Source organism: Stigmatopora argus, chromosome 8, assembly GCF_051989625.1.
Source record: "Stigmatopora argus isolate UIUO_Sarg chromosome 8, RoL_Sarg_1.0, whole genome shotgun sequence".
NCBI classification, from domain to species: domain Eukaryota; kingdom Metazoa; phylum Chordata; class Actinopteri; order Syngnathiformes; family Syngnathidae; genus Stigmatopora; species Stigmatopora argus.
The window spans coordinates 16,163,896-16,191,858 of record NC_135394.1 but is presented as its reverse complement, the minus strand read 5'-3'; the positions used below and the strand labels follow the sequence as shown (position 1 = coordinate 16,191,858).

Below are 27,963 nucleotides of genomic sequence, written 5' to 3'. Positions count from 1 at the left end.
AATCAGGGGGCGGCTTATACGTGAGAAATTGTCAAATTCAACCGTTTTAAGGCAATTTTAAGGGTCCGCCTAATATGCGAGTAAATACGGTAATTGTAAAGCACTTACTGTTGCGACACGATATGAAAGCTGCGTTTTGTTGACACATGCAGGACTCGCTGTTCCCGAGGACCCATCGAAGGCCACGGAGAGTCGTGATGGGGACTGGTCGCTAGGCAACAGCAGGATGCCTTTGTGTGAGTGCAAGTCAATCTTTACATGCCAATGTTTGCTCTTGTCTTTGTGCACTTGTGATGACGTACACAACTGGTTGTGCGAAGTGTGTGTGTGTGCGTGTGTGTGGGTTGCGAGTGGGGTGGCTTTCAAGGTATCCAACGTACCTTGAAAAAACACCCCAAATTTTTCCATCCTAACAGAATCATAATAGACAGAGTCAAGTGTAGAGACATCTAGTGGCAAATCCAGGCAATGACACTTTGTGTTAATGACGCGACGCTTAATTACGTCACAACAGCTTTTGTCAATGGGAAAAAACAACATTTATTATCCAGTGTTAAGGCACAAGTGTGGAAAATACAACAAGAACAACGACGTATTTGACAATAACCACGTCTTTTTTTTTGCGGAAACCCAACGCAACGTTTGGAATTGGGCCGGAAACTTCTGAAAATGTCAAAAGTGCTTTTAAAATGTATTTTTTGGGCCACTCGCACATGGAAGTGAACTGGTTCGTAATTGCATGACGTCATAAATTTCCCGTTTTTATGCATTTTTTTTTAAATGCTGAAGCGTGATCAATTTTTTTCTCATTTTAATCCATTGTGAAAAATTTGGTACAGTTACAATGTTTCCATGGCGAATTTCGAATGCTATGCTAATTGTAATGCTAATCATATTTCACGTATGAATGTCATGTTATCGCCGTAACTCTTGGCCCAAAAAAATTGACAAACTTGCTCCATAATTTTAAAAAAGCTAGCATTTAAAATTTTCAAGTAAAAGGCTTGCAAGGTTAACATCCAGGAACGTTTTTTTTGGTATTTTTTGGTGACAAAATGAAGCATTTTAACATGAACGCCTCCTTTATTACCAGTTTGCTTGTTATGGAAAACAATGTGAAAATGCAGCCGTTGCCGTGACAACGGCAATCTTTGGTAAACACTGTTAAAACACAATGAGACATCAGCTTCCATCCCATTCAATTGGCTTTGATTATCTTTGGAATGTGTAGAAGAGAAATTAGCAAAGCTACAGCTAAATGACGGTGCAAATTTACACGCACGCGGGAGTGTTGGCGCCACACCAAAATAAACATTTTTTAAAAAAAAGCTAAATATTTGAAATATATGACAATTCTTTTATGAAATAGGACTTTTTCGCGAAAAAAATAAGTTACTACCAGTCATTTTCACTTTTATGCTAATGCTAAAAACATAATTTCTACTAAATTCTTGTTATTTCCGGCCTTTTCTTAGTTTTTTCCTTAGCATTTTAATCTCATTTTTGTCCTCTTCATTGTGTTGAAATGTATGACAATTCTTTTATGAAATAGGACTTTTTCGCGAAAAAAATAAGTTACTATCAGTCATTTTCACTTTTATGCTAATGCTAAAAACATAGTTTGTACTAAATTCTTGTCATTTCCGGCCTTTTCTTAGCTTTTTTCCTTAATTTTTTTCCTTAGCACTTAGCATTTTAATCTCATTTTTGTCCTTCTCTTCATTGTGTTGAAATGTATGACAATTCTTTTATGAAATAGGACTTGTTCGCGAAAAAAATAAGTTACTATCAGTCATTTTCACTTTTATGCTAATGCTAAAAACATCGTTTCTACTAAATTTTTGGTCATTTCCGGCCTTTTCTTAGTTTTTTCCTTAGCATTTTAATCTCATTTTTGTCCTTCTCTTCATCGTGGTGAAATGTATGACAATTATTTTATGAAATAGGACTTTTTGGAGGAAAAAATTAAGTTACTATCAGTCATTTTCACTTTTATGCTAATGCTAAAACCATCATTTGTCATAATTCAACTAAATTCTTGTCATTTTCGGCCTTTTCTTTGTTTTGTTTTTCCTGCAGCTTATTTGTAACGCTACATATAACTCCCTGTAATTACTTTTTCCTTATTTTATTCTCATTTTTTTGTCCTTTTCATTGTGGCGCTAACGCTACAGTGAACCGAGGTCACGATGTACTGAACAAAAAAAAACCTCTTAGAAAGACACAATCAAGGCCGCTGTTGCGTCAAAGCACTTTGGAAGTATGAAAAATAAAAAATAAAAACTCATCCGTCAATCCCCAATCAGAACTGAGATGAATCTTCCCCATATATATAATATTTACGACTCCCAGAATAAAATTATCATCAAATAAAGTACCTATTTGCATCCTTTACAAAAGAAGCTATTTGAAAAAATTGAATAAAAAAAAAAATAGAAAAAAAAAAACTAAAACGTGCAAATTGGAAAAAAAATGGGCGGGGCTTGGACCCGTCAGCCCAAGGTGAGTCCGTCCAGGGGGTCCCGGGTGTACTTGACCCCCCCGTCAATCCGGACCGACAGGCTAGCGTCGGGACGCTCCGACTCCCGGTGGGGGTCTTTGACGGGGGTCTTGTTCTCCTTGAGGGGGTCCCCGCGGGGGTCTTTGGTGGGAAGGTGGTCCAACTGACGGCCAACTTGGACCGGGCTGGGAAAGACGGTGCCTTGACACGCCCGGTAGAAATATCTGCGACATGCAAACACGCGGCGGCGGATTAACAACATTCACGTTGGGGTGAGAGTTTTCACGTCGGGGCGAGATTTGATTTTTGTTTTGCAGCTTTTTGGGAGGAATACTTCAGATTTAACCCTCTAATGCACATGTGTAAAAGTGGCGGCCCGGGGGCCAAATCTGGCCCGGCGCATCATTTTCTGTGGCCCGGGAAAGTAAATCGAGTGTCGACTTTCTGTTTTAGGATCAAATTCAAATGAAGAGTATAGATGTATATTAAATTTCCTGATTTTCCCCCTTTTAAATTAATAATTGTCATTTTTTAATCTTTTTTTTCTGTTTTTAGTTCAAAAATCATTTTGTAAAATCTAAAAAAAAAATTAAAAAAGCTGAAATAAACATTGTTTTAGATCTATAAAAAACGGAATATTCAGGGCTTTTAATCCAGTTCTTTTAATCCATTTTATAAAAAAAAAAATCTAAATATTATATCTAAAATGGTCCGGCCCACGTGAAATCGACCAAAAAGTCTGACCCCCTTGCTCGAATGCCTGAATTTACATACAGGCGTTAATGCAGACTCGGAATAAAACAGAATATGACAAAAAAAATGAGACGATCCCAACATTTTATAAAGAAATACTCGGATTAAATATAGAAAATTCAGTTTAAAATGAAAAAAAAAAACAGAGAAAACTGCACACAGTGAGGACACACCTGAAATCGAACCCTCAACCCGAGAACTGCGAGGCCAATGTGCTAACTAACCACTCGTACTCGAAAATCATTTTACCGCCTTTACTACTTTTTCTTCCTCCTTTTTCTTTTCATTAGAAATGCAGCTTTATTAATATTTTCAAATTCAAAATTTACAATATTTTGTATTGTTTCAACAATTCTCCATTTTTTTTATTTGTCTATTTATGACGCTTATGCATATGCATTTCTTACAAAAGCCCCAAAATATCTCCATTCATTCAATCATTTTCTGAACCACTTTATCTTCATTAGGGCCGCGGGGGGTGCTGTAGCCTATCCCAGCCCTTCATCGGTGGCCAGCCAATCGCAGGGCAGATAGAGACGGACAAGCAATCATCGCTAAAGGCAATTTAGAGTGTCCAATCAGCCTAGCATGCACGTTTATGGAATGTGGGAGGAAACCGGAATACCCGGAGAAAACTCACGCAGGCCCGGGGAGAACATGCAAACTCCACACAGGTGGCACCTGGATTTGAACCTGGGACCCTAGAGCCATGAGGCCGACCTGCTAACCACTCAAGCCACCGGGCCGCCTTAATTAAAAGCCGGTTTCCATTTTCCATGTGACCTGGATTTGAACCCGGAACCCCAGAGCTGTGAGGCCGACATGCTAACCACTCAAGCCACCATGCCGCCTTAATTAAAACCCATTTTCCATTTTCCAAGAAAAGCATTTAACTGCTCCTCACCTGGGCAGGAGCGCCGTCACGGGGGTGATGAGGCACAGCAGGTAGAAGGCGGGGTCCTGCAGCAACCTCTGCATGGTCCAATAAGGGTTGGAGGGGGAGTAGCAGGTGGGGCAGGAGGCGTTGTAGCACAGCGCCACCGCCAGGAACAAAACCACGCTGAAGCAGATGGACAGCCAGTTCATCCACGTCTGGAACGAGAGGCAACGTTGCAAGTAGGCTGGCGTCACGTCTGTGACGCCACGTGGCGGCGGATCGCCGCTATCTCACCCAGGTTTTGGTCTCCACTCCCAAGTGCAGCAAAATTGTCAACACGGCGATGGTGGTGATGGGGGTCCCCCATGTAAACAGGTCCACGTCCGAGTCGGCGTAGGCCTGCGGAGGAAGTGGGTTGGGGTCGAAATGGCGGCGGCGGCGAGGGCGACGGAGACGGACACTCACGAAGTAGGGAATGAAGAAGCAGATGAGACTTTGGTAGAAAGCATCAATCATGTTCATCCAGAACATGTACGGCTTGTATTCCTTTGACGACAATAAGGATGGCCAGAAACGGTTAGGATGAGCGTGACAGTACACCGAGTACCACGAATTCGAGCAAAAAAAATGGCAAAAATGGGTGTAGCTAGTTTCATTTTTTTGTGGGTCTCCTCATTGGTTACAGAACAATGATTTTCACTTTTCAAAATTGCAACCCTAAAATGGCAATTTCGTCTTCTTGAGGCTTTGCTTAGCGGTCAACACATGACTCAAATTTAACCGTACAAAGGCAGCCTCTTAATAGCAAATATTCTCTTGTAGTGGATTTAAAAAAAAATGCCTTTAATTTTGCTGAAATCTGAAAAGAGGGTGAGGGGAAGTTTTAAATCTATCCAATGTTTTAACCTTTTTTTAACACAGAGTAAATATTGTGTTTCTGTTTATTTGCAGTGAAAAATTAAATGGGAAAGAGGAAATATTCTAGATATAATAATAAATAAACAATAAAAAAATTATAATAATATTTAAAAAAAAAAAATTTAAATTTCCCAAATACGGGATGAAATAAAGTTCTAATCTAATCTAGATATTTAAAATAAAATCGGATCAAAAACCCTAAATATTAAATTTATTTCAGATGTTAAAATAATGCTTTTTGAACTAAAAACAACACCAAAACAAAGTAATACAATTTTGGATTTAAAAAAAATGCAAATATTCATTTAAAAAGAGGAAAAACAGGAAACATTCCCTACAATTTGAACTCATGATTTACATTTTCGGGCCGCACGAAATGATGCGGTGGGCCAGATTTGGCCCCCGGGCCGCCACTTTGACACCAATGTGGTAGCACTTCTTCAAGCTTTTTTGTTTCTTGATTTACGCAATTCCCAATTTTACAGGTTAAACGAGAGAGTCTAAAACAATGAAAAAAAATGGTCATTAACATTAATGGTCAAAAATCGTTTCCCCAAAATGGCCGCCATCTCATGCGGCTACTTTCCCGAAACTCTGACAGAACAGCGTGCGCTCCCCCACCTCCGAGTTCTGCCCGTTGACGTAAAGCTGAGGTAGTCGCTGCAGCGTCTCGGCCGACACGTCCTTGTCCAGCGTGCCGGTGACCAATTGCGGGAAGGCCGAGAACATCAGGTTGAAGAAGATCAGATACCATTGGTCGATCATAGCCGACCCCGAGAAGCCGCAGTAGAACTGATACCAGAAAATAAGCGCCACGAACATCTGCAATGTATAAAAACAGTGCTTTTATTTTTTCAAATTTGTTTTTGCAATGATGTATTTTCATTTTTTTTTTTTGCAGCTCCCCCAAAAAACGACGCCAAGACGACGTACGGCGTTCTTGTAGAAGAAGTAGAGGATCATGTTGGCCAGGCGCGAGTAGCACCAATGTCCGTGAACCAGCAGCAACTTCCGAAGATGGCGGAAACGCGGCAAGGCGAAATCGCTCGCCATCACCGCCTGCGAGACAAATACGAGGTCAGTAAGAGTGCCAAATGTTGACGTGAGCCAGCGCCGTCCCTTTAAGAGCGCCTTTGACTGGCACTGATTAATCTGGCAACCCGTCCGAACGCCGTTCCAGAAGCCGGTCTCGAACAGATGCGCTTGGCTCGCCCGATAAGCGCCAGTTTCCGTTATCGCGGCGCCACGAGCTAAGCGCTAATAGGCTAAGGTCGATGATGTCAGCGATGATTGGTCGTATGCCAATCAGGAATGTGGCTGCGACCTCTGAGTGACGTTAGCGTCGATGCCAACGCCGTAAATGAGGAGGGAGCGTAAAGTTGTTAACTCGCAGGCCAAATTTGGATTGGGATTGATTTAATTTAGGACCCAAAGAGGTTTATGTCATTAGCAGCAGTGCCACTGACTGCAATAGACGTCCAATTTTTTTGGTCTATCACAAGGGTGTCAGACTCAACTTGATTTCATGTGGGCCGGACCATTTTAGATATAATATTTAGATTTTTTTTTTAATAAATGGATTAAAAGAACTGGATTAAAAGCCCTGAATATTCCGTTTTTTTATAGATCTAAAAGAATGTTTATTTTAGTTTTTTTAAATATATTTTTAGATTTTACAAAATGTTTTTTGAACTAAAAACACAGAAAAATGGATTAAAAAATGACAATTATTGATTTAAAAGGGGGAAAATCAGGAAATGTAATATACATCTATACTCTTCATTTTAATTTGATCCTAAAACAGAAAGTTGGCACTCATGATTTACTTTTTTGGGCCACACAAAATGATGCGGCGGGCCAGATTTGGCCCCCGGGCCGCCACTTTGACACGTGGTCTATTGCCATTAGTGGCTAAAAAAATGAGTTAACCACCACCAAGGTATGGGCTAAAAAAATAATGGGGGTCTCACCTGCATGCCCTCTTGTCCTGAAATCCCCACACCGACGTCAGCTACTTGGATCATACTGACATCATTGGCTCCATCGCCTGATTAAAAAAAAGTATAAATTACCTTTACATTACTATTCATTCATTTTTTTGAACCGCTTATTCTCACAAGCGTTGCAGGGGGTGCTGGAGCCTATCCCAGCTGACTTTGGGCACCTGTGAATCGGTGGCCAGCCAATCGCAGCTAGGTTTAGGCAATTGCGAGTGTTCAACCAGCTAGCCTAGCATGCATGTTTTTGGAATGTGGGAAGAAACCGGAATACAGTAATCCCTCGATTATCGCGGCTAAACGACATTGTGGTTTTTTTTATGGTGGAATTTAAAAAATAAATAAAAATTTTGTAAGTTCAGAAAAATGCAAAAACCCACGCTGAAATTCACAAGAGGAAGCCACTCCCCTTTTCTCCGCTTACTACTAGAACTAAACACTGGAGTAAAAAAATTAAAAAAAAAATTTTTTTTCAAAAGTTCATAAAAATGTGAAATTTTACACCAAATTAAAAAATATATATATATAAAAATAATATATATATATATTTTTAAAATAGGAATGACCCCACTTTGCGGTTTTTCCTTTATCTACATTAACCGCAATAGTCCTTCAGACCACTAATTAACATCAATTGGTATCCAGCCAATGAAACGTCGCCCTCCCCCGTGCCCACCTATGGCCAGCGTCATGACTTTGAGCTTGTGGCGCACCAGCTTGACCACCATGCTCTTCTGCAGCGGCGTGGAGCGGCAACACAGCACCGAGCGGCAGCTGCGCGCCACCGCCAGGAACTTGTCCTCCAGGCTTCGGTCCAGGGCGTAGGCCAGGGTGCGCCCGTCGATCACCAGGCCCAGCCGGTGCACGGCGGCGGCGGGGGCGGCGGCGGCGGCGGCCACCCGTGGGTAAACGGCCAACGGGAACAAGTCGGCGTGGAAGGCTTTGGCAGAGCCGCATAGGAATTTGGCCTGGATGTAGTGTAAACTCTCCTCCAGGAGGAGCGAACAAGACTCCTGGGTGGGGGGACACGGATAGACGGGGGGCGGTCGGGGGTCAAAAGTTCAAGGCTTGGCTTTTAAATGGGAAGAATTCTATTTAGTGGGATTAAGTAGCCAAGAATGAAGCAACACTGTGTGCTAAGAATGAGGCCAAAAAGTTTAACTTTACTGACCATGGAGTCGGCGTTGAGGGTCAGGATCTCCTCCTCGGGGTCCAACAGTTTGCAGGCGTAGGCGATGTTGACCGCCGTTTCCTGCTTGTCGCCCGTCAGCACCCAGATTTGAAGGCCCGCCTTCCGCAGGGCGTCGATGGTTTCGGGTACGCCGTCCTGCAGCCGATCCTCGATTCCCGTCGCGCCTGCCCAGATTGTTTATTTTTTTATTTAAAATCATATTTGACAACCTAAAGCACACGTGTCCAAGTGGCGGCCCGGGGGCCAAATCTGGCCCGCCGCATCATTTTGTGTGGCCCGGGAAAGTAAATCATGACTTTCTGTTTTAGTATCAAATTAAAATGAAGAGTATAGATGTATTACATTTCCTGATTTTCCCCCTTTTAAATCAATAATTGTAACTTTTTAATCCATTTTTTCTGTGTTTTTAGTTCAAAAATCATTTTGTAAAATCTAAAAATATATTTTAAAAAGCTAAAATAAACATTGTTTTAGATCTATAAAAAACGGAATATTCAGGGCTTTTAATCCAGTTCTTTTAATCCATTTATAATAAAAAAAATCTAAATATTATATTGTTACACTCATGATTGACTTTCCCGGGCCACACAAAATGATGCGTCGGGCCAGATTTGGCCCCCGGGCCGCCACTTTGACACATGTGATGTAAAATGACATTAGCGCATCATTTTCACATTTTGGCACGTATGTTATAAAACGATCATACCTAGAAGCTGAAGGTTGGTCTCCAAACGAAGCGCCGACTCGAACAGCAGCTCCTCCCGTCCTTGGATTGCCGTCTCGGCCTCCAGGTGGCGCTGCAGCCAGCAGGCATACTCCTCCTGGCTCAGCACCTGGCAACGCCATGACAACCTCGTCTTTGCCGAGGCTAGCGCGTGGATCCCTTAAATGACCCGATAGATTTTCTACCGCCGCACTGCGGCGCCCCCTTTTCGCGCGGGTGTAACTCGGCCACAGATTGCGGGTGAGTCGAGACAAATGCGGGAATTACCTTTTTGGCGATGCATAGCGTGCGCAGGCCGTCGGCGGCGTAGCCGTTCAGGTAGTTTTGCGTTCTGTAGGTGATCTTTTTCTGCCGTTTTCCTTTGGAGTTACCTTGGAGACGCGTACGACACAAACGGGGGAGAAGGAAAACGCGGGTGAGATCGGCTGGTAGAAGAGGGGTGACGTGTCGCCGAGGCCATCTGCGTTGGCGCTTTAAACGCCAGCTGCCATCGACTAATGCGACACGTAGCGTCGTTTTTCAGTCCGGCGTTAGCGTGATAGCGAAAGTCCCCTAATACAGTCATACCTCTACTTACGAATGCCTCTAGGTACGAAATTTTCAGGTTATGAAATCCCTCTGAATGTAAATGTCCGTTATTTGATTTTGAAATTGTCCTGGTAACATTATTGTGGAAGGGTTTACTTCCGATTGGAGCCCCTCCGAACATGCTAACTCTTTTGAGCGCCGTTTGTCGTCACGCTGTTTTTTTATTTAAAATTATTGGAGCGAATGAAATGAATAAGCGAAACGTGATTCACTTGAAAAATGAAGAGAAGAAAGTGGCGTGTGATTGGCGGATATTGCAAGGCAATACGATTGGCCGTAACCCACTTGCTAGCATCGCTACGCTATTAAAGCAGAAAGACGACTCCTTGGCATGGCTTTTCTGTACTAAAATATATATTATATGATAATTTAATGCTAACTTGATTTCAATTCATCATTTGAAGTTGTTTAGATCTGTCTTTGTGTTCGTGTGCTAATGCTAGCTTCTTCCTTACTGTACTGTACTACTACACAAATAGAATAGCTTGTTATTCATTTACCGTATTTTCACGACTATAAGGCGCAGATAAAAGTCTTAAATTTTCTCAAAAATAGACAGGTCGCCTTATAATCCAGTGCGCTTTATATATGGACCTTTGATAGATTTGTGGGTGATGATGACGTGAGTACATTGTAAAATGGCTAAATAAAGTACAACCCAACTCAGTTTTGCTTCCGTTGCCTTTTTAAAAACGTGTTTTTAGGGTGTCCGTATGTTTAAGCTGGTGTATGTTTTGCTATGCCTGACTGCGTCTATAAAAACGGTGTGTCCTTTGTGTGTGTCAAATACAGAAATAGCATTCGTTACTGACACTGTGGCTAAAAATATGATGCACCGTATAGTCGTGAAAATACGGTAATTATATTAATAAATCATTTTTAAAATTATTTTCTTTCATTTTTTGTCTGTTTCTCGCATCTTTCAGACAAAATTGGGACACTGGTCATTTTTATAGGGTTGAGTTGGTCGTTTTTTTGAGGACCGTGCAATGGAATTTACATGTAAAGTACTGTACTGCTTACGAAAAAAGTTCTGGAATCAATTCATTTTGTAAGTAGAGGTATGACTGTATTTGGTTTCCGTGATAAAAATCAAGTTGAAAAGTTGCAAGTTGCTTCCCGGGCCAAACAACAGACAAGGCTTCTTCTCATTGACCCTCTTAACGCTTTTAATAGGATTGGATATTGTGCGGGTTTCCTCGCGGGGAGATGCACATGATCGCTCGTCTCGTGTCCGTCGGCTAGGAAAAAAAAACAAGCGATATTGGCAGGCGCTAATGTAATAACTCCACAGCTTAAGCTGTCGGCCGTTTTTGAGAAAACTAGCGTTATCTTTATTAACTTTGTCCAAATGTTTTCTTTTCAACATTTGGACAACCTTTACCCACAGTTCGTTCACGTCTGAAACGGGAAATGAAGTCATTTTTCACCATCATTTTGTCCGCCTGTTTCGACAAAGCTATTAGCGATATTATTCAAAATTAGCTCGCTAAACAAGATTAGTATGCACTAAATTCAAGATTCTGTAGATGTCGCTGTATAATGCTGACTGTGGATACATTGCTTGCTGACATGCTATATTTATATAGTGAAAAGAGCTAAATTGACTGACGCGCATATGCTAAAAGCATGACAACATTAGCAATCGACGATAACGTAAAGCCGAAAAACGGGTAAAACGAGATCGGTTTTACAAACGCTGACACTAGGTACATTGCTTGCTGATGCGCTATATTTATATAGTGATTGACATATCATGCTTAAAGCATGACAATATTAGCAATCGACGATAACATTTTCATCTGCTACCAGTGATCCGGATTAGAGCATAAATGGGTAAAACCAGATCGGTTTTACAAAAAAAAACGTACTTACAAAAGTTTTTATACGGTGTACACCACAGGTGTCAAAGTGGCGGCCCGGGGGCCAAATCTGGCCCGCCGCATCATTTTGTGTGGCCCGGGAAAGTAAATCATGAGTGCCGACTTTCTGTTTTAGGATCAAATTCAAATGAAGAGTATGGATGTAGATTAAATTTTCTGATTTTCCCCCTTTTAAATCAATCATTGTCATTTTTTAATCCATTTTTTCTGTGTTTTTAGTTCAAAAATCATTTTGTAAAATCTAAAAATATATTTAAAAAAAGCTAAAATAAACATTGTTTTAGATCTATAAAAAAACTCAATATTCAGGGCTTTTAATCCAGTTCTTTTAATCCATTTATATAAATAAAAAAATCTAATTATTATATCTAAAATGGTCCGGCCCACATGAAATCGAGTTGACGTTAAAGCGGCCCACGCACCAACCCGAGTCTGACACACTTAGTCTAGATATAAAACAATGTTTATTTGAGCTTTTTTCCTTAGTAAGGAAAATTGTCTTTTAATCATTTGTTTTTCAAAACAAAATCTATTTTTTAAAATAGAAAATATTTTATATATTTATTTTCACATTTGCCCAAATACTTTTTGAACTAAAAACGAAAATATTGGATTAAAAAAAATCTCAATGATTGATTTAAAAGGGGAAAATCAGAAAATATAATATACATCTATAATCTTCATTTGAATTTGATCCTAAAACAGAAAGTCGGCACGCATGATTGACTTTCTCGGGCCGCACAAAATAATGCGGCGGGCCAGATTTGGCCCCCGGGCCGCCACTTTGACACCAGTGCCATAAAAGAAGAATAAAATAATACTAATAACATCCACTGGCAATGGAATTTGGGTACTTGCCAGTAAGAAATATGAATACAAATATTAGCATTTTGCATGTAAATGTAGGTCAGAGGTGGCGACTGTCTGATTTGACGTCAGTCAGCGCACTTGACAACCGGCGGCTCGAGTGTGAATGAAGCCATTATGAATGGTCGCACGGTCTCTGTGTTCCGATTGGCCGCCAGGCCCGGCGATAAAACACAGTCGTCAGTGTTGAATGTGACGCCTATTAAAGCCTTCGGAGTGGGAAGACGTCTGGCAACCAGAGACACCCTCGGCCTATTTTGGGAGCTGGAAAATGACGTAACCTAGCGCTCGCCGTGTTATTCTGCAAAAAACGAGACGTGACATAAAGCGGGTGTGACAAAAAAAACCCAAGCTGAGTTTCGGATGACCAAAGATGAAACAAGTCAAAAATATTCTGGTTGGTTTGGGCTAATGTGCGAAGAAGGTACCGTATTTTCTGGCATATTAGCCGCCTGTGCGTATAAGGTGTACCCTTAAAATGGTTGAATTTTAGAATTTCTCTCATATAAGCCGCCTCCTGATTCACAGTTTTCACCTCCATATTCATGGTTTTCATAGGGGAGTGCAAAAATGTTACTGTATTTACTCGCATATTAGCCGGACTCTTAAAATTGCCTTAAAATGGTTGAATTTTACAATTTCTCTCATATAAGCCGCCTCCTGATTCACAATTTTCACCTCCATATTCATGGTTTTCATAGGGGAGTGCAAAAATGTTACTGTATTTACTCGCATATTAGCCGTACCCTTAAAATTGCCTTAAAATCGTTGAATATTACAATTTCTCTCGTATAAGCCGCCCCCTGATTCACAATTTTCACCTCCATATTCATGGTTTTCATAGGGGAGTGCAAAAATGTTACTGTATTTATTCTTATATTAGCAGAACTCTTAAAATGGCCTTAAAATTGTTGAATTTTACAATTTTTTCGTGTATAAGCCGCCCCCTCATTCACCATTTTCACCTCCATATTCATGGTTTTCATAAGGGAGTGCAAAAATGTTACTCGTGTATAAGCCTTACCCTTAAAATGGTTGAATTTGACAATTTCTCTTGTATAAGCCGCCCCCGATTCACAATTTTCACCTCCATATTCATGGTTTTAATAGGGAGTACAAATGTGATACTTTGATGGGAAAAATTTCATTAAAATCTTTGCACGTGGTTTTTCTGAGATACTTTATGAATTGATTGCTGGATTGCACATTCCCAAAGGGTGTTGCCTGCACGTAAACAAATTAAAAAAGGAGGTCATGTGAGCAGTACAACCAGGAAGTGTGTCCGTAACAGTCTAGTTTGTCATTCCTAAGTAAGATGGCAGCGCCCCAAGCGAGCAATGGCAGGCACAAGTGAGTTTTTTCATGTTTTATGCTTTAAAAACGGCCTTAAAATCGTTGAATTTTACAATTTCTCGCGTATAAGCCTCCCCCTGATTCCCAATTTTCACCTCCATATTCATGGTTTGAATAGGGAGTACAAATGTGTTACTTTGAAAGGAAAATCTTTAAGAAAAATGGAAAAAGGAAGTCATGTGAGCAGTACAACCAGGAAGTGGGTCCATAGCGGTCTAGTTTGTCATTCCTAAGTAAGATGTTTCATGTTTTATGCTAGATACTGTTTATTTTTTTCTTGAATTTCATTCATAGACGTCAAAATTAATTTAGTTTAGCGTTTTATCTGTTTATCTTTTCTCTATTTTGAAATAAATGACCGTATCGGCCACATTACATTGCGTTATGCCGTTTCACCTTGCAGTTTTGTGCATGTCAAGTTGAATTTATGCGCATATAAGCCGTACCCTGGATTGAGTCATTATTTTATTGGAGCGACAAATACGGCGTATATGCGAGAAAATATTTATTTGTTGGGCTTCTTTGTGATTTGAGGCGCTTCTCATAAAGACGGTAGTTTCCTATCGCCATTGGAACACCCGCGTGTTTGCCAGTCATTGTCAAATGGGATGTTGGGACGCGGCCAAGCCTTCTATGCTACGCGACGGTGTAGCGAGCAGGTCTCTTTTGTATGCTCGCAATTATAATAACAACATCCCCAATAGGACGATAACTAGAACAATGATTTGGGATCACAGAGGGGGAATAAAATGACAAGGCGGCTTGGGATTTCTTTGTTTTTGGTTGTTTTTTATAGGTTCAAGTTACAGCAAGTCTGGGAATGAAAGCTTTAAAAATGACTGGCATAACTTTTGTGGAATGCCTTTTGCTTTTATTTAGACTTTTAAAACAGGCTTCATTTTTACGGTTCTTGCATTTTGGAGTTTCTTTTAAGGGAAATCCCAATCACACTTTTTTGTCATCCGATTCTGAGGAAAAGGAAAAATATTTCCATATTGGGACCACATTCAGATTTTGTATACATCTTGATAAAAACATTTTATCATCTTTTTCAAATTTTATGGATTTTATTTTATTATTAATTTTATTTTATTACATTTTATTTTATTACATTTCATTTTATTTTATTACATTTTATTTTATTGTATTACATTTTATTGTATTGTATTTTATTACATTTTATTGTATTGTATTTTATTGTATTGTATTGTATTTTATTACATTTTATTTTATTACATTTTATCGTATTGTATTTTATTACATTTTATTTTATTACATTTTATTCTATTACATTTTATTTTATTATTTTATTCTATTACTTTTTATTTTATTATTTTATTACATTTCATTCTATTAAATTTTATTATTTTATTTTATTATTTACATTTTATTAGGGACGTCCTTTTTTGCTTTTTTCTTGACTATTTCTAAACGTTTTTTTTTCATCACATTTATTTATTTCCTTGCTGTTCTTTTTAATATTTTTTGCCTTTTTTTTGCTTTGCCATTCAAATTCATTTGAGCGTCAAGACTTCCCAAAATTCCTCGTTTCTCCATTTTCACCTTTTGTTTCTCTCCTTTTTCCCTTTTAGCATCTTACGTAACTTTAGCGGGAAGGCTGGAGCGGCGGGCGGCAACCGTGGGTGTGTCCACCCGCGCGCGGGTACGGATGGCGGAGCGCTTCAACAACAAAGACCCCGCCCATTTGACTTGAGGCCCACGAGACACAGTAAGTCACATCCTACAACCGCTGCTGTTACTTTGGAATGCGAGACTTATGGCTAACGTGACACGTCAGTGAAGAACACTGTGCTACAGTATCGCGCGCCATAAACACGCCGCCGCGAGACGGCTCGGTAGCCACGGCGTTTGTCCTCGGGAGGGGGAGCTGACTTCTAATAACTGCGCGCTGGAGATCATGAGTCAACCTTAAAGTTACCGTATTTACTCGCATATAAGCCGCTCCCTTAAAATGGCATTAAAATGGTTGAATTTCACAATTTCTCGTGTATAAGCCGCACCCTTAAAGTGCCCTTAAAATGGTTGAATTTCACAATTTCTCGCGTATAAGCCACACCCTTAAAGTGGCCTTAAAATGGTTGAATTTTACAATTTCTCGTGTATAAGCCACCCCCTTAAAATGGTTCAATTTTATAATTTCTCATGTATAAGCCGCACCCTAAAATGGCCTTAAAATTGTTGAATTTTACAATTTCCTGCGTATAAGCCACCCCCTTAAAATTGCCTCAAAATGGTTGAATTTTACAATTTCTCACGTATAAGCTGCACCCTTAAAATGGCCTCAAAATTGTTGAATTTTACAATTTCTCACGTATACGCTGCACCCTTAAAATGGCCTCAAAATGGTTGAATTTTACAATTTCTCACGTATACGCTGCACCCTTAAAATGGCCTCAAAATGGTTGAATTTTACAATTTATCGCGTATAAGACGCACCCTTAAAATGGTTGAATTTTACAATTTATCGCGTACAAGCCACACCCTTAAAATTGCCTTAAAATGGTTGAATTTTACAATTTCTCACATTTAAGCCGCACCCTTAAAATGGGGGTTTGTTGAGAACAAACGTTATGTTTTCAGAATGACTAGAAATGATCATTTTTGAAGAAAATGCACAAGAATGCGTTCATGCTAGTCGGTACGCTCCCCTGGAGTTTGGTGCACTTGCTGTTGATTTTGGGGCACTTTGGGGTCATTTGCTATGCATTTTAGGTCAGTTGGTGTTGATATTGAGGCAATTCAGCCTCGTTTTCAATGCATTTAAGTCAGTTGTTGTTGATTTTTGGGAATTTCCAAACCGGTTTTTGGTCAAAAATAACGACTACCCATATAGATTTTTGGGGTGGATCCCAAAGTCTATGGAAGACAATAGATATTGATTTTATGGCTCATACTTGGCCGCTCAATTGAGATTAGTTTGTGAGCTCCAGTTTGATGTGGCGAGTTTTTGGTGGGTCCAATAATGTTGACCGCATAGTCAAACTATTCAAAGGAGTTCAATGGATTTTTTTTTTAGTGGCGGTGAACGATTTTTTGAGGACGGTTGAACCGGACGACCATTCAGGTGCACACTCATGCCCTGTAGGGGCAATTTAGAGCATTCAATTCGCTTAGCGTGCATGTTGTTGGGATGTGGGAGGAAACCGGAGCACCCGGAGAAAACCCACCCAAGCCCGGGGACAACATGCAAACTGAATTTTTGGAACCTGTCAAAAAGCAGGAATTGGTTGGTTGAAAAGATGGCGTTTTTCCTACCCATGTCGGGCGATTTGATGAGGTCCATGATGACCGAGTCGGCTCCTTTGGTGTAGACGGTGACCTGGTGGGTGAGCGGGTGCTTGACCACTACGGACATGCGCTTCCTGGTGGAGTCGAAGGCCAAAGTGTGAAGCAGCTCAAAGTCCAGCCTCCCCAGGTGGGGCAGGTCCAGCGTCACCTGGTCCGGGAGACGCCCCACCAGGGAGCACTTGTAAGCCCTGGCGGCGTAAACCAGCGCCGCCTCGTCCGGCGACTCGGCCTCGTAGCGTAAATCCGCCCCGTCGGGGTTGGGGTTTTTGCCACGGTCAGCGTCGTCATGGTCGGGGGGCGCCGAGGACGAAGCCGAGGGGTGGTCCTCCTCCTCCTCGCCCAGCTTGGTGAGGGTGCTGTCGGCCGAGGGGGAGGACAGCAAGCTGGAGCAACCCTTGGCCGAAGAACGGCTGGTGGCCAGGCTGGACGAGCTGCCGCCGTTGGAGCTGGAAGTCAGTCGGCTCGGCGTGAAGCGCTTGATGAAGTCTTCGATGGTCTTGACCGGGGATTTCGGTTCCGACCGCGTCCGCACCTGGGGGGCACAAAGTGAGAAAAATCCCCTACGGTTTAGATGTTTGACCTCCTGTTCAATTCCAACTATGGCTCCTTGAGATTTTTTTGTTCATGGATACGTATGTCCACCAAATTCATAGGCGAAAGTTACATACCGTTTTTCCCATATTGTATACGTTTTTTTTATCTTTTCAAATGGCGTACGCCGTATAAGTTTTGTATACTGTATTTTTTTTAAGGACGTTTTTCTGTAAAACCGATCTCGTTTTACCCGTTTTTCGGCTCTACGTTATCGTCGATTGTTAATGTTGTCATGGTTTTAGCATGATATGCGCAAGTGCGTCAGTCAATTTAGCTCTTTTCACTATGTAAATATAAAACTCACTTGTACCTGCCATTGGTCGCTCAGGGCGCCGCCATCTTACGTCAGGGTGACAAACTCGACCACTACGGACACTTGCTGGTTGTACTGCTCACGTCTCTTTTTGAATTTGTCTATGTGCAGGCAGCACCCTTTCGGAATGTGCAATCTAACAATCGATTTAAGTAGAAGTATCTCAGAAATACCACAATTTTTCTTAAGATTTTTCCTTGAAAGTAACACATTTGTACTCCCCATTAAAACCATGAATATGGAGGTGAAAATGGTGAATCAGGGGGCGGCTTATACGAGAGAAATTGTCAAATTCAACCATTTTAAAGCAATTTTCAGGGTACGGCCAATATGCGAGTAAATACGGTAACATTTTTGCACTCCCCTATGAAAACCATGAATATGGAGGTGAAAATTATGAATCAGGGGGCGGCTTATACGAGAGAAATTGTCAAATTCAACCATTTTAAGGGTAAGGCTTATACGCGGAGGAGGCTAATATGCGAGAAAATACGGTTTGACATTTTTTTTTTGTGCTGATTTTGACGTCACGCTGTTTAGTTTCCCGACTTGAGAATTTTATTTTCTGAACCGCTTTACAAGAGAAATTGTCAAATTCAACCATTTTACAGGTAAGGCTTATACGCAGAGGCGGCTAATATGCGAGAAAATACAGTTTGAATTTTTTTTTTTTTTTGCTGATGTTTACGTCACGCTGTTTGGTTTCCCGACTTGAGAATTTTATTTTCTGAACCGCTTAGTCTGGGGGGGTGCTGGAGCCTATCCAAGCTAACTACAGGCACCCTGGACAGCCAAACGCAGGGCACAAGGAGACAAAAGACAACACATCCACATCGTAGCTAGCCTAGCCTCAACTTTGGACCAAACCGTGACGCCTTACCTTATGCCGGGGCTGGTCCGGCGAGGACACCACCACCGTGTTGCAAAGGGTCAAGGCCACGAAGAAATCCATGACGTCGCCCAGATCCGAGGGCAGTTGGGACGCCGGTTGACCGTGGAAACGCATCAAGTCCATCTGACCGCCGCATTGGTTGACCTTCTCCACCAGTTGAGGGTCGGGCGTGATGTCCTTCTCCTGCGAAGAGAAGTCTGTCAGCGAAGGAGGAGGAGCCAAGAGGTTGCGAGGGTAACGACCATGGGACTGCTGAAGGCCGTGTGTTTGGAGAGGATGCTGGCCCTCTTGGCCTCGGCCCTGCTGCCCGTCCTGCGGTGGGATTTGGTGCTGTGGGACCGCAGTACCACTTTGACGCTGTGGTGGCTTCCCGCACTGTCTCGGCGGGGCAGCGTCCCCCCGTGAGACGTGCAGTCCTCTTCCTCCGAGTCCAGTTCCTGGTACATTGCCAGCCTCCTGGCTAAAGGATGACGCAGAAAACACAAAAGATGGGGTCATAACGGGAATTAGAGGGCGTCGGGGCATATTTTTGAACCCGGGAAATGTCGTCTTTTGTCCACTAAATTGAAGTCGAGCGATTTTATTGTCAGGTATTCACGTTTTAATCAAATTAAATGGTGATTTCAACCATTGTTTCAATCACCTATTTTATGTCAATAACCTTTTTGCAGTGTTTATTCGCAATCCCAATCTAAATGCATGAGATGTTAGCCCTAGCAATGTTAGCTAAATGAGTCACTAGCTAAACGAAAGGTCACTCGCCCCTCATTGTCTAAATCGATTGGACGTCTCGTGCCGTCAATAAAAATGAATGAGTCATTTACGTGACTAGGTTTGTGCTTTTGATTGACAAAAACTGGTGGCTAATCCGCTAACGTAGAAAAAGCTAACCTTACTACCGTTACCGGACGTTTTGTCGAAAGATGTTTGGTGCCCGGACGTTTGGTCGAATGGACGTTTGGTCGACCGGACGTTTGGTCGAACGGACGTTTGGTCGCCGGGTTCGCTCGCTGTCAAATTATGACAGAGTTTACTGTTGATATTTGATATTAGATATTTAGATATTAAACTCACTCTCTCTCTTTCTCATAATTATAATTGTGAGAGCTGGTTTCAACAGTAACAACCCGGCGACCAAACGTCCGTTCGACCAAACGTCCGTTCTACCAAACGTCCGGTCGACCAAACGTCCGGTCGACCAAATGTCCGGGGACCAAACATCTTTCGACAAAACATCCGAGTACCCCTTAACATTTTCATCTTCGACCAGTGATCCAGATTAGAGCCCAAATGGGTAAAACCAGATCGGTTTTACCCAAAAAAACGTACTTACAAAAGTTTTTATGTGGTGTACACCACAGGGGTCAAAGTGGGGCCAAATGTGGCCCGCTGCATCATTTGGTGTGGCCCGGGAAAGTCAATCATGAGTGCCGACTTTCTGTTTTAGGATCAAATTCAAATGTAGATTATTTAAATCAATAGACACATTTTTTTAAACCATTTTTTCTTTGTGTTTTTAGTTCAAAAATCCTTTTGCAAAATCTAAAAATATATAAAAATATTTCCCACTTTAATATGGCACATAAAGAAAAAATGGTTTCCGCAATGAAAAACAAATTAATTTTTCCCTTACTAAGAAAACAAAAGCTCAATTAAATGTTGTTTTAGATCTGTAAAAAAAATTGAATATTTAGGGCTTTTAATCCAGTTCTTTTAATCCATTTATTTAAAAAAAAATCTAAATATTATATTGAAAATGGTCCGGCCCACATGAAACCGAGTTGACGTTAATGCGGCCCGTGAACCAACCCGAGTCTGACACCCTTGGTGTACACAATTCAAAATGATCAAAAAAGGTATAAAATACGGGAAAAACGTATAAGTTGACAGCTACGTATTAGAATATTTTATTAACGGAAGGTCTGTCCCACCGTTAGCGTCGTGCGAGTACTCCACGCCGGCCACGGCGCAGCGTCGGAACACCATCTTGTTGTCGGTCAGCGTGCCGGTCTTGTCGGAAAAAATATACTGCATCTGCCCGAGGTCCTCGGTGATGTTGAGGGCGCGACATTGCAGGCGCGAGTCGCTCTCTTCGTCGTACAGCTCGCCGTCCTGGTGGATGAAGTACACCTGGCAGATCTTCACGATCTCGATGGACACGAACAGCGAGATGGGGATCAAAACCTGCCAGAAACCACATTTTAGGCCCCGTCCGTCAATATTTGCTTCCAATCTGACCGGCGCGCCCTGACACGTTTTGGGTCGTTCGATACGACCTGACCTCTCGAGTACACAGAAACGGGGGCCATTTGGATTTCGCCGTTTCGTACCTGGAAGACGATGATCATGGTGAGGAAGAGATAGATGGCCGACAGGACGGGCGACAGGAGGGTGCCCTCCGGGCTGAGAACGTCAAAAACGGGTCGTTTATCGCCGTACTGAAACATCCACAAGCCGTGACCTGTCGGGAGAAGAGCAAAACTTCAATGACTTCCTGTTTTTTTTTTGCTTCTTTGTTGCTATTGGCTAGATAGGACGGTTTGTCAATGGTGTCCAGTCAGCCTAACGCAAGGGTGTCAGACTCGGGTTGGTTTATCACCCAAATTTTGGGTCCAAATCCTGCTCTAAATAGCCCCGTCTCCTCGTGATTGGCTGACCACCAATTCAGGTTGTACCCCACCTCCGGCCCGAAGTCAGCTGGGATAGGCTCCAGCACCCCCCGCAAGCCTAGTCAGGATAAAGCGGTTCATAAAATGAATGAAAATGAAACTTGGTCTTGTTGCCATTGGTCACAATTCCTTCATTTTGATGGCTTTCTACTTCCTGCTTTTGTCCCCCGATCCACTCGCCATGAGCGCCATGGACTAAAGACCAATGGCTGCATGACAAACTGTGCGTGTGTGTTTGTGTGTGTGTGTGCGGGTTGTACTCCCCGACGGTCACGCACCAACAGCGGCAAAAGAGCACATGAGCAGCAGGATGATGACACACCAGAAGACGTCCACGTTCATCTGTCTTTCCAGTTTGCTGCGCTTGTAGCGAGGCCCGTTGTTGTTCAGCATGGCTTTGGTCTCGTGACCTGCGGACGCACCCGCGGTTATGGCCGTCCAGGGGGGGGCGTGGCCACCACCCGGCGCTCACCCGCGTAAATGACGATGCCCACCGCCTCCTCCGTGTTGCGGATGGTGCAGCCCCGCAGCAGCAGGTTGTCCTTGTAAAGCGCGACTCGGCGACCATTCCGGTGGATTCTGAGCGGGTCAATCGATATTTAGCGTCTCAGAAATTTCCCATAATGCAACAGTGAGAAGGAGCGACGATACTCACATGTAACCTCGGAAGCGGTTCAAATCGTTGTTGGGCTTCTCGCACTCGATCACGCAGTCGTACTTGGACGGGTCGAAATCGCCGTCCTGCCAAAACACGGAGGCCACGCCTCTTTATCAGCCCCGCCTCCTCCTCCGCCGCCGACGGGAAGCGAGGGGGTCTCACCGCGTCGAAAAAGCTGCGCGCCACCTGCCGCTGCTTGAGGTTGGTCTCCCCGTCCAGCGTGGCCGTCTCGATGTGACACAGGCGGTCCGGGTCGCTGGAGCTCAGCAGCAAAATGTCGGCCGGCAGGATCTCGTTGCAGCGGAGCCGGATCAAGTCCCCCACACGCACTTCTTTCCAGAACTTTTCCACGTAGCGTCGCTCTGTCCTAAAGACCCAAAAGGACAAATTACCGGATTTTCCGCACTAGAAGGAGGAACTAGAAGTGCGCCTTATAATCCGCCTGATGCGCCTTATACATTGACATTGAATACTGGTTAATCATTGTATGAAATCCCCGTTGGGACAGCTCCAACTGGCAGATGTATTATACAACTAACCACTACTACTACAGCTCCAACTATTGGATGTATAACACAAACGCTACTACGACTACCACCACTACTACAAGTGCATTTTATAATCCGGTGCACTTTATATATGGATCAATAATGGTTAATCATTGTATGAAATTCCCTTTAGCACAGCTCTATTTACTTGATATATAACACAATTCCCTACTACTACTACTATGACTACTACTACTACTACTATGACTACTACTACGACTACTACTACTGCTGCTATGACTACTACTACTGCACCTCCATCTAGTTGATGAATAACACAATTCACTACTACTACTATTACTACTACGACTACTACTACGACTACTTCTACTACGATTACTACAACTACTACTACTACTACTACTATTACTACGACTACTACTATGACTACTACTATTACTACTACGACTACTACGACGACTACTTCTACTACGATTACTACTACTACTACAACTGCTACTACTACAACTACTACTATGACTACTACTACTACTATGACTACTACTACGACTACTGCTGCTATGACTACTACTACGACGACGACTACTACTACTGCACCTCCATCTAGTTGATGAATAACACAATTCACTACTACTACGACTACTACTACTATGACTACTACTACGACTACTTCTACTACGATTACTACAACTACTATGACTACTACGACTACTACTACTACTATTACTACTACGACTTCTACTATTACTACTACGACTACTATTATTACTACTATGACTACTACTATTACTACTACAACTACTACTACTACTACGACTGCTACTACTATGACTACTACTATTACTACTACGACTACTACTATTACTACTACAACTACTACTATTACTACTACAACTACTACTATTACTACTACGACTATTACTATTACTACTACGACTACTACTATGACAACTACTGCTATGACTACTACTACAACTACTACTACGACTACTACTACTACTATGACTACTACTACTACTAATACAGATCCATGTAGTTGATGAATAACACAATTCCCTTCTATTATTATTACTACTACTACCACCACGACTAGTACTACTTCATTATGCGCTGCGGTTTATATATGAAACAAATTTTCTTGAAGGTGCGTCCCCAGTGTAGAAAATACAGTACTGACTAATGCAAAGTCTCGTTATTTTAGTTCATTTATTATTTGAGCATATTTCCATCACTGGATGTTGGAAAAACGGCGCTCTCCACTTTTGAAAATACTTGTGCGACGGTCCCAAAAAAAAAAAAAGATCAACAGCAACTAAAATTGGAGGCGTCGACGACGTCTTTGCATCACGAGGTCGACGTGCGAGAAAAAAACCTTCAGCGCTTTTTCTATTTTTAGTCTTCATTATCATAAAATGACTTCACAGAGTTCTGACAGGACCGAATTTCACACACGTATTAACTCGTTTAATAGAGCGCAAAAAATATGCAGACGTGTCCGTGAAGGCAAATAATATTTTTTTAAATTTATACTAACGCTAACCCCGAGTCCGTTAATAATCTGACATGAACTCATCGCCGCACCGTATAATATTTAGATATTTTTAAAAAAATGGATAAAAAGAAATGGATAAAAAGTCCTAAATATTCAGTTTTTAATAGGTTTAAAACAATGTTAATTTGAGCCTCTTTAGTAACGTCTTTTAATCCTTTTTTTTTTCATTTCAAAATGAAGCATTTTTTTTCCAATTATGTTCAATATTAAAGTGGAAAACTGAAAATATTTTTATATATTTATTTTTTAGATTTTACAAAATGCTTTTTGGACTAAAAACACAGAAAGAAAGAAAATTGATTAAAAAAAATTGCATTTATTGATTTAAAAAGGGGAAAATCAAGAAATATAATATCAATATATATATAATACAATTTGATCCGAAAAGAGAAAGTCGGTACTCATAATTTACTTTCTCGGGCCGCATAATCACGCGGTGGGCCAGATTTGGCCCCCGGGCTGCCACTTTGACACCTATGCACTAGATGGCGCTGTGCTAAAATGAATTTCATCCAATAATTAACCAATATTGATCCATTTTTTAGAAAATGAAAGTCTTTTCACTGTGCATTATAGTGCGGAAAATACGCTAACATAATTTGATGTTACGCATGAGACAATTGGTCAATTCATTGCAAAAATCATCAGCGACCAATCAATTACGGCAGCAAACGTTTAGGCCAGCCCGCATTTAAATAAAGTTTGCGCCCGTTTTTTTTCCTTGCAAATTGACCCAAGGCTTGTTTTTATTTCTCCATCCCCAACAACCCAATGTTTACTCCTCGTAAACTTCCCCAGTCGGCGTTTACCCACAATCCCCGGCAGGAGGATGAGCGCAAACATCAATGCTTCCGTTATCTAAACTTTTCTTGTAAATATTAGCGTTTGGGGACCCAAGTTGGAACTTCCTGCGTTTACGTGGCACTTGAATGCAGCTGAATAGGAAGCAGATTAACATTAAGCTCGAAAAAAAATACTTTTTTTTTCTTTTTTAAATTAAAACACAGAGCCTTTTGACTACTGTGAATTCTGCTCTGTATACGTCGTATGCGCGCCACAACCAAGCTTTTCATTAGAGGGAAAACACCCGACAAAACACTGACAGAGGGACATTATTAAGAACACATCATTCGGACTTGACCGCCATTTTTGGGTGGTGAGCACTCCCAGTACGAGGGATTTTTTTTGTTAATTTTATGTGTCAAAATTGGATTTCCGACTCGTATACTGTTGTTACGACACTGGCATTATCAACTGGATATCGATGCTTGAAGAAATACTCAATACGCGACGTCATTTTGATACTATTTTTTTAAAAAATGCCATGTTATTTTATGAACTGTTTTATTGGTAGTCTGTTTTTTCTCGAATTTCCTCAATATTAACAGTAATGAGTGATTCAAAGTGTACCCAAATCTTCAGAAAGGTACTCAAATTCAAACGTAAGCGACCCGTAAATGCCTAAAAATCAAAACTAATTAACCCAAAATCAACAGAAAGTGACCTGCAACTCACCAGACTGCCAAAACAGATCAAAATTGACCCCATAAATGACCCAAATCGTCAGAAAGAGAGCCAAAACAAATAGAAATTGACCCCTAACGCCCCCAAATCACCAGTAATAAGTGACTAAAAATATATGAAATGACGCAAATGACCAGAAATGTACCCCCCCAAAAAACTGAACTAACCTGTAAATGCCTCATGGCTCTTTTTATTAATTAATGTTTTTAAAATATATACTAAAATGAGAGCAAAAATTCTGACTAGCACTTTGACCCTGAGAAGGCATTTAAATAGTTGAAATCATCAAATATCTATACAGTAATCCCTCGATTATCAAGGTTCATGTAGACTAGACATGGCCGTGATTAACGAAAAATAGCAAAGTAGGGTCAACCCTATTAAAAAAAAAAAAATTAACTTCAGTGCTGAGTTCTAGTAGGAACATTTTTATGAACTTTAAAAAAAAAAAATATTAAAAAAACAATTCCCCCAGAAAAAAAATCTACGATGTAGTGAAAGTTGAAGCCGCGATATTCAAGGGATTATTTACTGTATTATCATATAAAATATGTAAATGTTTATACGGTCTTGTTTAAACTCAATTTCGTTACAAAAGACAGACTTAAATATGTTATCTTAAATCACCCCTCCTCCTCCCGACTCGGGTTGGTAGTCCTGAGTCCTCACGAATAAAATATAAAATTTCGGGTTTGCTTTGGACTCGGGCCTGCAAATCATGTTAAAAAAAATTAATATAACATGTCGAAAATTAATACTCGGATTTTTTTGGCCTGATTTTACCCCTAAAACTGACCTGCAACTGCTTCAACTGACCACAGAGCCAAAATAGACCAAAAAATGCCCCCAAATTGACAGAAAATGACCCATAAAAGACTCAAATCTTCAGAAAGAGCCAAAATAAAAAGAAATTGACCCGTAAATGCCACCAAATCATCCAAAATTGAACCGTAAATGCCACCAAATCAACCAACATTGACCCATAATGCCCCTAATTGAAAAGTCATGACCAGGTAATGACCCAAAATTCCACCGGAACACAAATAAGCAGGTGACGTCCATTTGTAAATAAAAGAGCTAAATTTCAAACGCATGTAAATAAACCAGAATTCGCTATTTTCACAACGGCGTTCAAGTTGTTCCATCTAAAAACGGATCCAATTGTCAGTCTGAAGTTAAACACGAGATGTTTTGACATTTCTAACAGCTACTTTAAACACGTGTAAAAAATATTACTTTGAAAGTCATGCGAAGGAAAAAGGAAACCAGCTTTCAGAGGTCAAGCGAAAGTGAGAAAACTTGATTTTTTGGGGGTTTTTGAGTCCGTGGACCCGAACTACTTGCCTGTTGTAGACCAGACAGTCCATGTGGTTTATCTCCTTGTCGGACCTGTGTCTCCGGTAGTCCTCCCACAGGTCCTTAATGGCCGTGACCGATAAGATGAAGACCACCGGGGCTAAGGCCAGCTCGGGTTGGAAGGCGTTGACCACCGGTACGAAGTTGAACAGCGCGATGAAAACAAAGTAAACATTGGCGAAGCGGTGGAACTGCTCGAAGAGGTTTTTGGGCAGGAAAGAGAGCACCGTGTACTTGGTGGTCTTGATTTTGTTGTCGGCGTACAGTCGCTTGGACTCGTCCTCGCCTTCGCCTTCGTCCTCCCCGCGGACGTTGGCGTGGACGCTGCGGGTCTTGCTCTCCTTTTTGCCCTTTTTCTTCTTCACTTTGACTGTAGACTCGGTTCCGTCACGGCTCGCCATTTCCCCGACGAAGACGTCTTCTTTTTTTTTCTTCGTGGCTGGGAAGGGTCGTCGTAACTTTTCTCTTGTTCGGAGGGGGGGGAAAACAGCTCGGACTTGCGGCTAGGTGATCATTCTTTTTTCCCCCGCCCTGGTTCGGCGTTTTAGTTTCTTCGCGAAAACAGCTCCTTTTCATCCATGTCCTCACTCCACCCGTCCGGAGGACAACTTTAAGCTTGTTTTGGGGGCTTCTCCCCTTTTTTTTCCACTCAGGGAAGGATGCTGACTTGGGACTTCCCACTTTGTAGATCTACAAAATGCCTGGATGCGGCTAGCTAGCTAGCTAACTAGCTAGGCTAACCGTTATTCGTAGGCTGCTGTTAGCTTAAGTGGCGAATCCGAGTTGTTTTGGAGATCGACACTTTTTTTCTGGTAACGTGAGACCCCGACTTTCACCGCCCTGGAGCTCAAGCCCAGCCCAGAGTCCTCCGCCGAGTGCCACGCGGTAGTCCCGGAGTGACTTTTCCTGTCCGCAAGGAAGTTAGCGAGCCGTGG

At 41.7% G+C, this 27,963-nt stretch overlaps 1 protein-coding gene and 1 long non-coding RNA gene across 2 annotated transcripts; one reads left to right on the top strand and one right to left on the bottom strand.

Moving 5' to 3' along the window:
* Positions 1 to 156: 156 nt before the first annotated feature.
* On the top strand, positions 157 to 15,525 carry LOC144078553 (uncharacterized). Its single transcript, XR_013301244.1, has 3 exons — positions 157 to 236; positions 5,950 to 6,125; positions 15,245 to 15,525. It is a non-coding gene; the product is annotated as an uncharacterized LOC144078553 (long non-coding RNA).
* On the bottom strand, positions 516 to 27,963 carry atp10a (ATPase phospholipid transporting 10A). The gene is made up of 21 exons (XM_077606655.1): positions 27,017 to 27,963; positions 22,250 to 22,454; positions 22,085 to 22,170; positions 21,902 to 22,008; positions 21,708 to 21,839; positions 21,091 to 21,221; positions 20,692 to 20,944; positions 19,003 to 19,220; positions 18,749 to 18,943; positions 16,929 to 17,493; positions 9,229 to 9,332; positions 8,944 to 9,070; positions 8,217 to 8,401; positions 7,722 to 8,058; positions 7,019 to 7,095; positions 5,982 to 6,107; positions 5,670 to 5,870; positions 4,596 to 4,676; positions 4,425 to 4,529; positions 4,158 to 4,345; positions 516 to 2,724 (listed from the first exon to the last, which is right to left on the bottom strand). The coding sequence occupies exons 1-21, from the start codon at positions 27,427 to 27,429 to the stop codon at positions 2,493 to 2,495; spliced, it is 4,068 nt and encodes a 1,355-aa protein (XP_077462781.1). The 5' UTR covers positions 27,430 to 27,963; the 3' UTR covers positions 516 to 2,492.